Here is a 15637-nt window from a genome sequence, read left to right as displayed (position 1 = left end):
TATATATATATATATATATATATATATATATATCCTTGCCATAGCTGGTATATCAAATGGTCAACACACTCGATCAACACCGACCAGTCAATAGATCCTCCCGTGAATCCTCCATAGTGTACACAGACAGCTCGGTCGAAGCAGTCGTAACCTCTGTGTCAGCAGTAGCATATGGGATTTGATTAGCAACAACGACATCTGACTGGACGACTCGATCAATAACAACGACATCTGACAAGACCACCTCATCTACCACCTCATCAATAACCATCTCATCAACAATATATGTCGCATTTGTCTCGATTGTTGGATCATGAACATCCTGAGTATGAACAACCTCAGAATCATCTATGGGTTACTCAACTGATAGAGTGCGCGAAACTGCACATGCTCAGCCAACCGTTTCCGATGTAAACCAGCTAGAATCACTCGTCCAGCCCGTATCATAGAAGACTCAACCTCAGCAACCCTAGCCTGCTCTATCGCTTTATCTGTCTACAATAGTATCATCTATATCCCTGCGTTTCACTGAAAAAAAACAGAAAAAATAAAAAAGATCAATAACTATCAAAAAATTTACAAATTTTACAATTTTTCTATTTTTTTTTTTAATTCTGAAATTTCCGATAAAAATAAAAGTTTTTGAATTACCAAAATTTTTAAAATTTAATTTGCAGGTCATTTCATACCACAAGTTATAAAAATTTTGTGATAAACTATCAAAAAATTTAAATTTTACAATACACAATCATGCGAATTTCATAATTTTCGATTAAAAAATACTATTTTTTTAATTTTCGCTATCACCCTAGAGATTTTAAAAGTCCCACGTGTGAAAGATGAATTTAAAAAAATAAATGAAAACTACTGTAGGGACAACATTATCTATTTATACGAAAGGAGGAGTGTGAGATATAACTAAGGTGGCAAATTAAACTCTAACTTAAAGAGATCAAAATGAAGATCTTATGATATCATTTATTATATCATTGGATGTATCAATTATACACCTAATTACTTTCTATCCAATAAAAAATTACTAGAGGTATGGATATTAAATGGCTGGATAACAATTTTTTTTTGGGTAATAGTCCGCCCTTTTTTTCAAGTTGCTCTAAGACTTAATGAAAAGAACTCGGCACTTATATTATTTCATTAACTCTCCTAACACCAATTTGGTACAGTACAATTTATTGTTTCTAATATATTTATACAATTTCTGCCCTAACCAAACACTCAATTTGGTACAATTTATTGTTTCTATTTATATATTATACAATTTCCGCCCGAACCAAACACTCAATTTATTTAGTTAACAAATTGGTTCGTTGCATCATGCATTGCAATACATATTTAACCTAAGAAATCAAGACATGCTCTAATTTGACAGCGATATCCATTTCCGTTCCAATTTTCCTGGGAAGCGCCAGCAGCTTCCAATGGTGTTGTTTTATAACTGGATCAGAATGTCATTTGTCGAAGCAAACCAGAATCTAGGCTAGTCTCGCCCGGTCTCCAAATAATGCTTTCTAGCTTCGCACATAGGTTCTTGTAGAACTGCAAGAGTACAAATACATATTGTGACTGTCAATGCATATGCCGGCACATATAAATACTAGTGCATTTTGCAATTACAAAAGTTTATAAGTACACAAACATTTGAGAAGGTGGCTACTGAAAACTAACATGTTTGATATGAATTATAGGACAATCAAATCTGTAGACAATTAGCAGTCTTAAGTTTTCCTCTTTTTTAACAAACTCCTGAATCAATTAGAATAGGAACATTGATATGAAAAATAAAAAAACTCTGCATATTTGTGTGTGATTGCAAATGGTCTTTCTTCCTTTTAGATTAAGCTATTTCATTTTAGTGATTATCATGGCATAGGTTAAAAGCAGTTTGGTTTTGAGATTCCAAATGCCGTTATATGTAAAAACCGCTAACCTTGTGATACTCAAGAGTATCCCCAGCTGCCTTTCGAACATCTACCATGAAAAGGGAGGGTGCGACTTCAAACACCTTTTGACAAGAATGCAAAGATGATTTTAATTAGGTCCTGATACAGAAAAGAATCATGCAAAATAATATATACAATAAACACACAAATTACCTCCAAGACCACTGCAAATTGCCCAACCTTATTTGAAGAAACTCTTTCAATCCTCATCTGCCAAGACATTATATTTAAAAAATCAATGGAAAAAAATTGAAAATCGGATTTATTACCATACATTTCTTTTGGGGGTCAATTAGAAAAATATCTACCGAATCTCTTAAACCACATAATATCAAACCACAAAATTTATTTTTTATCTCTTAAACCACTGATCCCTACTTAGGGACTACCTCCTTAAAGGCCACACTGTAATTAGGATAATATTTCTCATTTCAAATGTAAGTTGACTAATATGGAAAACAGACAAAGGAGAGTAATTACTGCTGCTAAAAGGAAGCAGCAGTCACAAACAAGACTGGCATTTAATGAAAACAGGAATTAATCACAAAATTAGTTGCTCTGAATTATGTGAAGAGTTCCTCATATGTCACAATACCAATTACTATCAGCTTAAGCATCTATGTCCTAAGTATAATCCCGAATATATTGTGTACAGCATGCAGTGCAGAGTGATACCTTGTAATTGCGAGAGTGGACCTTAACACCCATTGACTCTGCAACAGCTTCAATAGATGAAATTATAACTTTTGCTGGTTTACGTGAAACAAAACGAGTCTGCCGTTTTACATAATCCTGTTCAAACAGCAAAAGAATATCATTAAGGGAAATGCAACAGGCGGTCTTGAAAAAACAAAGAATTTGAACCAAGTTGCAAGAAAGCTAAACAGTAATATTATAATGAATTATGCTCAAGTACTGAGACTCAAACCTAACTTGAAATCAGATGTCCTCTGATGCCCACCTAGGCAGAGGTGGAAGTACCAGAAGTTACATGGCAGCCAGAGACAAAAAAGGGACCATGATATTGCAGTGCAAGAAAATGTACCTGATGCCTGTCAAATAGTGGTGAAAGATTCAACCCTTGTGATAAGGTTATCATCTCAAATGCATTCATTATCAAAGGACCTCCCTCGTTAATTTGTGACCGTTCAGAAACATACCGGTCCTGTAAAATAGTACAAATTGTAGTCTATTCATATAAGCAAATGAGACGCATGTTAAGTGTGGATAACTAGTGCAAGATTTTCAATGCTCAGAATGAGAATCAAGGGACCACAACTGGGAGAGTACCAAAGAAACTAAATCTTACAGATGTTGTCTTTTTGATATAAACTAACCTATTGTCATGCACCAGGCATGCCCACTGCCATGACACATTTTATAAGAATAAATGTTGTTCTTACAATTTTGTATCCAGACTTTTTATCTGCATATGGAAAAAATCCTAGTAGTTGATTTTCCTTCAAACTCTTAAATGATTGTACAATTGGCACATAAAGTAGCCAAAGTGTTTTGATAACTATCCTCATTTCATTCTCATTTTTAGTTCTCAAATACTGTATTACTCTGTTATAGAGGATTTATCCTCTGTTTGGAAGGAATTTTTCCATCAACCACAAGTCACAGTCCATATCTGGTTCCTATCAATGTGGCAGACCATGAGGGCTGTTCCTCTATAGTATGGGTGTCCTTTTCTTATTCAAAAGCAATTTTTAGCATAACAAGAGGAAGAGATATACATATTTCTGTATAAATAATTAATTCATTAATCACAATCATATAGTATTAATTTGAGCATGTCTTACCATTCTTTGCCATAAATTTAAAACCTATTTCAACAGTGTATTTTATTCTGTTTTCAAGTCATCATTCTAGTATCGAATCAAGATGAAAACCTTCATGAAGTTTTCTTCGTTCACATGTTAATTGACATATTTTGCTTACATAAATTATCATTGCAGCAAACGTTCTCATATGGATATGTAAAAACAGACAAACACATACATTTGCAAAAACAAGTTTTTTCTGTATAATTTTTTTTATAAAAAAAGAATAAAAAACAACAGCAGACCTCAATATCATCAAAAACAGCCTGAACGTCGTCCAAGTTCACTTTCTCGTCTTCTCTGAGTTTGACAGGATAATAGTTTTTCCGGAACCATGGATCTTGCTTTATTTCTTTTATTTTCATACGCTGCATTTATATAATTAGGAATAGCAAATTAAATTTGAAAGTTTTGCAGCAATCAGTAAAATTTCACAGATAAGTGCAAATCTTGATACAAACATACTTAATTGGACAGGAGATCATAACAATGGCACAAGCACATGGTTGTCAAGATCTCGATCTAGATCCTAAAATCTTAAGATTTTAAGATCTCACTCACCCCCAACGATCCCGATCTTAAGTAGAGTAGTGTGTTGTAGTTAAATTGTGAAAAAATCGTAAAATAATTGACTTTGTGCGACCTTTGCCAGTTTCGGCCATAATTAGCCGTTTTCCGGTCACCACCATTAAAAGGTGAGAAGAATGACAAGATGAAGAGGCACAACAATCAGGGTCCGGCCGGAATGAATGTGTGCCTTTTGAAATGATGAAGTTTTAGATTTAGGGTTTAGAGAATAAACACCTCACTTGTAGGGTTTGTAGGGTTTGTTTTAACTAACTGACTTATGATAATCCTAGTAATTGACGAAATATGTCCTTAATGTCTAACAAATGTTCCATGTGGTAGTAATAAAGTATAAAAACTCAATCATACATGTCTAAACAATATGAAAAAGAGTCATTTTCTCACGAATACACTTGCCTACTAATGTATATCATGTAAAAATACTTTAAATATATAGTATTATTTTTTTATTCTAGAAGGATCTTACGATTTTTGTTGCGATCTTATGTTTTACGATCTTGTTACCCCCCTCTCAATTTTACAAAAATAATTCGGTAGGATCTTCCGATCCTAGCTACAATTTTATATTTTACGATCTTGCTATTCTCTCCCAATCTTATGTAAGATCTCGATCTTGACAATCTTACTATACAAATTAATGTATAAGAAAATGCAATTATTTAATTATCCGAAATAATCACGCCTACTCATACAAACATTTAAAAAACCTGAAGACTATTAAACGAATCATAATTTGCATCCGTTAAAAAGAAAATTATGCTTATCTACTTTTTAAATATTTGCAATTTTTATTTTCCCTGTGTTGAAAAATATATAATTTCCGGTTTTATTATTGTCTTTAATACTACCTTTATTTTTCTTTATTCTCCATTAAGGAGAAAATCAATTGTAATAATTATATCCTCACTATATAAACCAGCCTATAAAATATAACAGCTTTTACCTATTTTTTCCAATATGGTATAGAGCACTCGGTTAGGGGTTACCGTAAAGCTTTCCTCAACCTATTGTTATTAAGTTAAGAGCACTAGGTTAGGGGTTACCGTAAAACTTTCTTCAACCTATTTTTGTTGGGTTAGGGATTACCATAAAATTTTCCTCAACATATTTTTGTTTGACCCGCTTTCTTATCCGACCCGATTCACATACCTGTTTAGCCTTCTATGGGAATAACAACAACAGGTGGTCTTCCCCATCATAGTCCTACACCGGATCCAACCATGGCAAACAACCGCAACCTGAGTCGGACGTCGGCCGCAGAAACGGCGTACGAACTAGGAACCTTGACAAGGGAAGAAGATCAGACAAAGCTCCTTGGTGTGATCACTGCAAACGCGAATGACATACACGTGAAACTTGTTGGAAGCTCAAAGGCAAACCTCCCAACTGGAAGAAGAAAAGTGGTCGTGCATTTCAGGCTAGTAATTCTGATCAAGGGCAGCAACCTCCTCCGGAGCAACTAGACAGACTGTACAAACTCCTCGAGTCTCCAATCCCTTCTTCCTCTATAGCAACAAAAGGTAATTTTGCATTTCTTAGTGTCAGTCTCAGTCATACTTGGATAGTAGATTCATGTATCTCCGATCACATGACAGGTGAATCTACTTTGTTCTCTTCATATAGTTCATGTGCAGGTAATCAAAAAATAAAAATCGCAGATGGCTGTTTTTCAGTCATTACAGGTAAAGGGTCGGTTGTGTTGTCTCCAATGTTAACTCTTAAAAATGTCCTTCATGTTCCAAATTTATCTTGTAATTTAATGTTCGTCAGTAAATTAGTCCAAGATATAAATTGTCAAACTATTTTTTTCCAATCTCACTGTGTCTTTCAGGATTTGAACTCGGGGAAGATGATTGGCAGTGCTAAGGAGAGTGTAGGACTCACTACCTTGATATTGGATCTACATCACAACTACCTTCAAAAACAATAATTTCCTGCTTTGAGTCCTTTTCTGTTTTGAATAATAAAGATTATGGTATGGCATTTAAGATTAGGTCATCCTAGTTTTCGTTACTTAAAACACTTGTTTCCTAAATTATTTCACAATAAAAACTTTCTTTCGTTTAAACGTGAAGCATATGAGTTTGCAAAGCATCATCGTTCCCAGTTTTCAATACAGCCTTATAAACCATCAAAATCTTTTTCCATTATTCACCGTGATGTTTGGGGCCCTAATCGTACCAGTACACTCTCTCTCAAAAAATGGTTTATCACATTTATAAATGACTATACAAGAGTATGTTGGGTGTACTTGTTAAAGGAGAAATCAGATGTTTGTCAGGCTATAAAGAATTTTTTTTCAATGTTGGAGAACTAATTTCAAACAAATATCCAAGCCTTTAGAAGTGATAATGGCAAAGAATATTTTAACACTATCCTGGGTGATTTTTTTCTAAAAAATGGGATTGTACATCAAAGTTCATGTCCTAATACTCCTCAACAAAATGGAGTGACCGAAAGAAAAAATAGACATTTACTAGAGGTTGCTAGAGTTCTACTTTTTTCAAATAAAGTACCAAATTATTTGTGGGGCGAAGCTGTTTTAACAGCTGCGTATTTAATTAACAGAATGCCCTCCAAAATTCTCAATTTTTAAACTCCTAATGTCTTCAAAGAATGTTTTCCTAGTACTCGTATTTTAACTGATTTGACTTAAAAAATCTTTGGTTGCACAACCTTTGTTCATGAACATAAAAATGTGAAAACTTGAGCCACGTGCTATAAAATGTGCCTTTGTTGGATACTCCTCAACCCAAAAAGGATATAAATGTTTTGATCCAAAAAATAAGAAAATATTTGTCACTATGGATGTTACATTCTTTGAAAATAAACCTTTCTTTTATGACACTCATCTTCAAGGGGGGAGATAAACGAAGACTCATTTAAAATTGAGGACAAGAGTTTTTTAAATAACTTATCTTTGCCAGTATCACAAAATTCTGAGATTTTTACACCTGCACCAACAGAAAATGGCCATGATTTTTTATCTGATCCTACTCCTGTTATGAGTAAGGAACCTTGTGAACCCGAGCCTACATTTTCTCTTGTAGAAAATAATGAGAATCCTGAAAACGATGATAATGATGATCTAATTGAAATGCCACAAAATAATGAGTCATTTCAATAAAACAAATTTGAATTAGGAAACAAGACTTGGAAAGGAAAGGTTTTTGTGAAAAAGCACCATTAAGGAAAGGATTAGCCCACATCTCAACACTGCCAGGAATCTGAACCGGGGAATGATCAATTTCCTAACATAAGAAAGATAAGTCTATCTCTATTTCTGAGAGTCGTATTTTGTATCCTGATATAGATGATCCTGTTGCCATTAGAAAACCTGTCAGATCTTACACTAAACATCCCATGTCAAATTTTATATCATATTCAAATTTGTCTTCATCTATGTTTGCCTTCACTTCAAAATTGTCTAGTGTAGAAATTCCAAAAAGTGTACAGGTTGCTCTAGAAATTCCAAAGTGGAAGGAAGTTGTACTTGAGGAGATGAAAGCTCTTGAAAAGAACAAAACTTGGAGTGTTACGTCACTACCAGATGGCAAAAAGACGGTTGGTTGCAAATGGGTGTTTACTGTGAAGTATAATTCAGATGGATCAATTGAAAGATACAAGGCTCGCTTGGTGGCTAAAGGTTTTACTCAGACCTATGGTATAGATTACTCAAAGACATTTGCTCCTGTTACAAAATTGAACACTGTCAGAATTCTTTTGTCTCTTGCTGCTAACATGGATTGGCCTTTGCATCAGTTAAATGTTAAGAATGCATTTCTTAATGGCGATCTAAAAGAAGAAGTATATATGGACATTCCTCCTGGCTTTGAAAACAAATTTGGATCAAATGTGTGCAAACTAAATAAGTCTTTGTATGGATTAAAACAGTCCCCTAGAGCTTGGTTTGAAAAATTCACCCAGTCCCTGAAGAAACAAGGGTACATCCAAGGACAGGCTAATCACACCTTGTTCACAAAATTCTCCCACGATAGAAAAGTTGTTGTCCTGATTGTTTATGTTGATGATATTGTCCTTACTGGAGACGATACAGTGGAAATGGCAAGAGTAAAAGAGAAATTGGCAGTAGACTTTGAAATCAAGGACCTGGGATTCATGAGATATTTTCTAGGTATGGAGGTTGCTCGGTCTAAAAATGGTATTGTGGTTTCACAACAGAAATACATTATAGAGTTGTTGAAAGAAACAATGGATCCTAATGCTAAACTTTGGGGAAAAGGTAATGTTTTTGTTGATACGGGGAGACATCAGAGATTGGTTGGGAAACTGATTTATTTGTCACACACCCGACCTGATATTGCTTTCTCAGTTAGTGTAGTGAGTCAGTTTATGCATTCTCCTTTCGAGGAACATCTTGAGACAGTCTATAGGATACTGAGATATTTGAAGGAAAATCCTGGAAAAGGATTATCTTTTAAGAAGACTAGTGAAAGAAATTTGTCTATCTTCGTCGATGCCTTTTGGGCAGGTTCGGTCATAGATAGAAGATCAACCTCTGGATATTGTACATATGTTTGGGATAATCTTGTGACATGGAGGAGCAAGAAACAAGGAGTTGTAACAAGGAGTAGTGCAGAGGTCGAGTTTAGAGTTATGTCTCAAGGTATTTGTGAAGGCTTATGGATCCTTAGAGTTCTAGAAGAACTTAAGATGAATATTGAGCTTCCATTGAAATTGTACTCTGACAGTAAAGTTGCTATTAGCATAGCTCATAATCCAGTTCAACATGACAGAACCAAGCATATCGAGATTGATCGACACTTCATAAAGGAGAAGTTAGATGCGGGAATCATATGTCTACCTCTCGTGACTTCAAGTCAACAAACTGCGGATATCCTGACCAAAAGTTTGACAAGACCTACTTTTGAGTATTTGATAGACAAGTTGAGCATGATAGATATCTATGCACCAACTTGAGGGGGGTGTTGGAAAATATATTATTTCCGGTTTTATTATTGCCTTTAATACTACCTTTATTTTTCTTTATTCTCCATTAAGGAGAAAATCAATTGTAATAATTATATCCTCACTATATAAACCAGCCTAAGGCTGACGAATAAAATATAAGAGTTTTTACTTATATTTTCCAATCCCCTGTATGAAAAGGAGAAGAGAGAAATTTAAATAAAATCCAAAGAAATTGATTATACCTATTCAATAGACTTACATGTAATAGGACCACGGACTTAAGTATAATAGTAACAACAATAATAAAAATGTGTCAAGGTAATCAACAAGAAATGCACTTCATACTATAACGAATGCATGTATTCATTTGCGTCTACAATAAATGGTCACAAACAGATCAATCTACTCACTGTTTTAGGATTAGGATCCAAAATTTTATGTATCAGTGCCTTTGCACCAGCAGGAAACCAGAGTGGGCAAACAAATTCTGCAGCACTGATCTACAAGTACAAACGACAAAAAGAAAAATCAACAGTAAAATCAAGCGCAAAAACAAACAGCTGACTATTAACCAGTAGCACACTTAGAAAAGACTCCTCCTAATGGCATCTAATATAAGATATAGGAGGACAGATTAGGTTTTCACTATTACAAAGCAATGTTATTATTGTTAGATAACAAGCATGAACATAAGAACAATGTATCATATCCACTCGTATTATACAATACAGCATGTAAGGGTGATACCACAAAGAAGGATTGAAGTCACTGGACCTTTTCTTCAATTTGAAAATTCTACTGTCACTATGGAATTGTGTTGACATAGCAATTCATTTGTATATTTATTTACCAAAGAAGTTGCAATTCATATTTTAATTACTAAATGAGTGTTATCATCCTTGTTTCTTAGTATTGTTTTTAGAGATTAACTTTTCTGATAAGGATTGGTTCAGGATTCAAAATCCAAATAAAGAATAGTAAAAATGGTTATGATGCTATGCATTGTTGATTAACTGATAATTACAGCATAAAGTTTTGTTCCACTAGTTTTCTTTTATTTATAGTATATTCAATATTTGCATTTTCCTTCTTCTTTCTAACTCTTTTAAGTCCCTCCTTCAACATTATATTCAACATTATAAGGGAATAGAAGAGATTACCCTTCTGAACAAGGTCGGAAGGTCTGCCTCCTCAAATGGAAGATATCCAGCCATTAGAACATATAGAATGACTCCACATGACCATACATCAGCTGCGGCACCATCATAACCTTGATTGCTGAGCACCTACAAAAGATTATTTTAGTAAGAAATTGGAGCACATACAAATGATATGTTTACACCATTCAATCAAGAGAAAAATCAATTGTATATTAACTCGTAAGTATATTTCTTGTAAGAAACATGCAACATGTCACAGACAAAATTGCTACCTGAAGTGACTATCTTGCCTTGTGCTTACAAACTGAATATATCAGTGCCATGAGATGAGAAAAGCACAATAATCATAATCTCAATGAAGATGACTCCTACTAGAAGTGATTAATGTCTAATTTTACTCTGCGTCAAAGAATGGCCAGTGTCCCTCCTAGTTTAACTCTTTTAACATTTCACATTCAGATTATATTTCAATTTTGTACATCCTCCTTCTCAAAATATCTCTCATATGCTACTCCATTTTAGGTTCAAGCTAAGTTCAGAAAAAACTGTACATGTACAGGACATCAATAGTATTGATCTACTTCATCCCCATTTATTTGTCCATGACTAAAATTGATGCAGAACTGTTGCCATTAATCTGATCCCAGTGAGCAAGCATACATAGGAATATGAGCAACAGATGAACACAGTAATTAAGACTGGCATTAGAATTGTGTATAATCAATTTTACCTCAGGGGCAACATAATTTGGGGTCCCACATGTGGTGTGAAGAAGATCATCGCCCTATAAGAGAGTTGAGAAGAAAAAGAAAGACATTAGTTCTGCAGCTTCTTTTATCTCCAACAATCAATAATCAAAGACAGAGCAACAACTACATGCCAGTGAGATAAAACGAATACACCCTTTTTCTTAAGAAAATAAATTATTTAATGTTAGCTTCTTTTGTAAGTAGAGCACATTCTTACCTGCTTAGTCAATGCACTCAATCCAAAGTCAGAAACCTTCAAATTTCCGAAAGCATCAAGAAGAAGGTTTTCAGGCTATTAGAGGAAGGGGAAAAATTATCAAGATAAAAACTTAAGTAGGTTAAAATAATTAGAACAAAAACATTATAGACATCATATATAGTATTTTGTCTTTCACCTTCAAGTCTCTATGGTACACGCCCTTTTTATGACAGTGAGCAACAGCATCTATAAGTTGTTGAAAGTAGCGCTTAGATTCATTTTCAGAAAGCTTTACCTGCTGAACCTAAACATCCAGAATAGGTGTAATAGTAAACATAAGTTAAAATATTGAAGTTTAGACGAAGTGGCCTCTAATATATATTGTAACAATTGACCATAAAAATTCTTACAATTTGATCATATAATTCCCCTCCCATCACAAACTCCAGAATTATGTAGATCTTGGTCTCACTGGCCAAAACCTAAAAAGTTGCAAGTGATGTGAGAAATCCGATATGAAAAGAAAGAAATACAATGAAAGTCCTGATGTATTGAGATATCTATACATACCTCGTGCAATCTGACTATATTAGGGTGCCTGACAATCTTCATAATGGATATCTCTCTTTTAATCTGTAACATGTTTCAACTTTCAAGTTAGAAAAGCAGATAGCAGAAAATTCGAAAAACATGACAAACCGATAACTATCCAGTATAGCAAACTACACCGTTATTCTGCATAAGCCCAGGGCCAAAAACAGCGATAGATATAGGACTTTAACAGCGAATGCACCATAAGATCCACTAACAGGAAACATCATCACGAAATGCTTTTTTTATTTGACTGGAAGAAAAGAGTCACAATTATTGTAGAACAATTACACACTAGCAGAATAATTACACACTAAAATTGTTGTGCATATCCACCTCTACTGTAAATTTCACTGAGCTTTCAGATCTATGAAGAGTTGTAACTATCATCATCATGCAGCCATATTTGTGTTGATTTCTAACTTCCTAGAAACATTAATAGTCTAGTGTAAACTATACTAAAGATAGATCACCGGAATGTTTGAAGTAGAATCCCATCTTAAATTATATTTTGAACTGTTGAAATACTAATAAAGAAATTGTCAGCAGAATTTGAAACAAAGGGCTTTGAACTTGAAGAACTCAAGTACTTCTTGGGAATTTAAGAAGCCCATTCAAATAAAAACATTTTTATTTCTCGAGAAAACATGTGCTTGATCTTTTGCAGGAAATAGAAAAACTTAAATTCAAACCTATTAGTGTTCCTATTGAACAAACATAAGATGAACTATGATGAGGAAAGTGCCAAAGTTGACGGGGGTCGATATCAAAGATTAGTGGGAAAGTTGATTTACTTGGCACACATTAGGCCGGATTTGACTTATACAAACAGTGTGGTGAGTCAACTCATGCATGATCTAAGGGTGATACACTTGCAGGCGTTGACCGTGCTCTACAATATCTCAAAGTCACTCCAAACAGAAGACTCTGTTTAAAAGAGGTGGAAGTCTAACTATGGAGGCTTACATTGGTGCTTATTATGCAGGTTCATTAATTGATAGAAGATCTCCTTCAGACTATTGTACCTTCTTGTGTGAAAACCTTGTTCCTTGGAGGAGGAGTAAGAAGTAAAGTGTATAAGCGCTGAAGCACAACTCATAGCTATGGCATTAGGAATTTGTGAGCTAATATGGATAAAACAAGTGCTAGAAGATTTGAACATACAGTATGAAGGCCCTATAAAATTGTTGTGTGACAATAAATCGGCCATCAAGATTGCACATAATCCTGCTCAACGTAACAGGACAAAATACATTGAAATTGACCGACATTTCATCAAAGAAAAGTTGGATAGTGGATTGATAACTACCGCTTACATACCTTCTGGGCATCAGTTGGCAGATGTGTTAACAAAGAGGCTACCAACAGAAGGATTCAACCAACTTACTTGCATGTTTGAAATGATTGATTTTCATTCCTCAACTTGAGGAGGAGTGTTGAAAATGTTAAAATTTATAGTTATTTTAATTTATTAGTATGACACCCACTAAGAAAGCCCATTAGATTTAAATTTATCTCTATTTAAGCTATTTTATTCTCCTATTATAAATCATAACTTTGAAATATATGAAATACTTTTCTACGTAAACCTATAAAAACCGTCAAATGGAAATAGAAAAAAGAAAGAATGATTTTATTGAGTGACTATAGTCACAATTAAATAGGCTTGCCATTCAGTGGCTGTATGTTGGTTAGATTGGGAGAGACGAGTTTATCTAATTCCTATAGGTTAAGTTGGTTGTAACAGATAACTCCACTCCTTAAATCATAGATAGAATGGACTCATGGGTAGGGATCTGCTACTTAAGGGAGGGAAGGGAAAGTCATGACTCTCTCTCTATCTCTCTCTTCCTATATTACTCTCTCTCTCTCTCATCTTCACAGTAATGGAACATGCCATCTTATTGCATTCCTTAAAATCATGAAATCTAACCAAACAAGATCATGCTCCTTGTCTCAATTTTTATTTATAATAATTTATTTTGACTAACAACTTCACTTAGTGAAACATATGCCACATGCTTGATACTCCTTTCACTTTCTTTTATAAACAAATTTTGACTGTTAGGTTCATTGAAGTCCATATATAATCTAAATACATCATTTATTTAACGAACTTAAAAGTTAAAATTTGCTTATAAAAGAGAACAAAACACCAATCTCAATGAACACCAACACCAATCAAGCATGAACCGTAAACATCATAAAAATTATTAACAATATACTCAAAATTGTATCAGATATTTCCCTCATAGCTATAGAAAGGGAAAAAAATGGATACCTGTTCAACCATTCTGTGCTTGAGAATGGTACTCTTAGCCATGACTTTAATAGCCACACTTTCCCCTGTATCACTGTGTTTTGCGAACTTCACCTTCGCGAATGTACCTTCACCAATAGTTCTACCAACTTCATACTTCCCGATCTTTCTTCTCACCTTCTTCATTGTTTTGTCAACGATCATTCGTAGTTCCCTTTCACGAATTCGCCATTCAAAAAAATGACCTAGAAACACCAACTGAATCGCGAATTTTCAACTGAAAATCTTAATAGAAAGCAAAAAAAAAAAAATCGAAGTTGAATTTCAACTAACTTGGAACTATAGGAGGAAGAAATTCTAGAACGCGATCCTCGGAAACGAAAGTAGAAGTTGCGGTGGTTGATGAAGAAGAAGAAGAAAAGGATCGGAAAAACAGTTGAGATGAGAGCGGAAATGGAAGATTTTAGAAAAGTGAACAAAGCACCTACTACTACTTGGTGTTGAGAAAATTGAAGTGAAGCTTCAAGAAGAAACAACAAGAAACCTGAGATGATTTTCCATTTTTTATTTATTTATAACACTGTCATTATTAAATATTGATTGTAGCTTTTTATAAAGCTCCTTTCACATTTCAACTATATTAATAATTATTTTTTATTAACATACTTTTAATTTTCTTTTTCAATTTGTAACCAATGATCTATGAAAAATGTTAACTAATTTTTCATTTAAAGATAAATTTCTAAAATCAATTTAATATTATAACTATTTTTTATATATTTGATTTCTTTGATTTGGTATTTAAAAATTGACTTAATTATAATTTTGGTTTTTATATTTTAGTTTTTTTAGTTTTGATCGTTCTATTTTAAAAATTATAATTTTTATTATTTTTTAAGTTTTTGTTTTGGATTTTAATCTAAAAAAAAGGAGGTTAAAAAGACCAAAATCGCAATTTTTAAAATAGAGGACTAAAATTAAAAAAATTATTAAAGATATTTTTCATATAAAAGGGATAATTTTAGTCTCAATAAAATTGATTTTTCATATAAATTTTATAAATAAAAAGATATTTTAGCTCATTTGATGGATATAAAGACGAATGTAATGGTGGTTGTAGTCGTGGATATTCTTAGATTAATAAAATTGTAAAAAAAAATATTTTGTTATTTAATCATAAAAAAGTTTAGATAAAAAGTTTAACCTGATTTTTAGTTTATAACTATTTTATTAGTAATTTTGGTGTACAATGAAAATATATTGTATTAAAAAATTGAAGTGTTAATGTTCTTTTTGTGTTATTAATTAATTGAAAAAATTTACATGATTACAAAAAGAGCATTAACACTTTATTTTTTTAATATAATATAT

At 33.3% G+C, this 15637-nt stretch overlaps 1 protein-coding gene across 3 annotated transcripts; it reads right to left on the bottom strand.

Moving 5' to 3' along the window:
* Positions 1 to 1125: 1125 nt before the first annotated feature.
* Positions 1126 to 14845, bottom strand: LOC127073546 (CBL-interacting serine/threonine-protein kinase 24). Of its 3 annotated transcripts, none has more exons than XM_051014719.1 (15): positions 14600 to 14845; positions 14288 to 14511; positions 11986 to 12048; positions 11826 to 11897; positions 11612 to 11719; positions 11434 to 11508; positions 11198 to 11251; positions 10468 to 10593; positions 9718 to 9807; positions 4033 to 4155; positions 3007 to 3126; positions 2637 to 2753; positions 2115 to 2171; positions 1949 to 2023; positions 1126 to 1557 (listed from the first exon to the last, which is right to left on the bottom strand). In XM_051014719.1, exons 2-15 carry the CDS (start codon positions 14468 to 14470, stop codon positions 1462 to 1464), a joined length of 1359 nt encoding a protein of 452 aa, XP_050870676.1. In that variant the 5' UTR covers positions 14471 to 14511; positions 14600 to 14845; the 3' UTR covers positions 1126 to 1461. The 3 variants fall into 3 exon arrangements, with proteins under 3 accessions (XP_050870676.1, XP_050870675.1, XP_050870677.1); XM_051014718.1 differs by having other exon boundaries at positions 14288 to 14524; positions 14600 to 14842; XM_051014720.1 differs by lacking the exons at positions 1126 to 1557; positions 1949 to 2023; positions 2115 to 2171 and having other exon boundaries at positions 2895 to 3126; positions 14288 to 14524; positions 14600 to 14843.
* Between the last annotated feature and the right edge of the window lie 792 nt (positions 14846 to 15637).

The sequence above is a fragment of the Lathyrus oleraceus genome, chromosome 4 (assembly GCF_024323335.1).
Source record: "Lathyrus oleraceus cultivar Zhongwan6 chromosome 4, CAAS_Psat_ZW6_1.0, whole genome shotgun sequence".
Taxonomy (NCBI): domain Eukaryota; kingdom Viridiplantae; phylum Streptophyta; class Magnoliopsida; order Fabales; family Fabaceae; genus Lathyrus; species Lathyrus oleraceus.
This window is presented reverse-complemented; position numbering and strand designations above follow the sequence as displayed.

Excerpts from the sequence above, each read along its gene's own strand:
- LOC127073546 (XM_051014719.1), bottom strand. The coding sequence starts at position 14,470 with ATGATCGTTGACAAAACAATGAAGAAGGTGAGAAGAAAGATCGGGAAG. Across the intron at positions 4,156-9,717 it reads TGGATCCTAATCCTAAAACA|CGTATGAAAATAAAAGAAAT; the intron begins GTGAGTAGATTG and ends ATATAAATGCAG. Across the intron at positions 2,024-2,114 it reads AATTTGCAGTGGTCTTGGAG|GTGTTTGAAGTCGCACCCTC; the intron begins GTAATTTGTGTG and ends TCTTGTCAAAAG.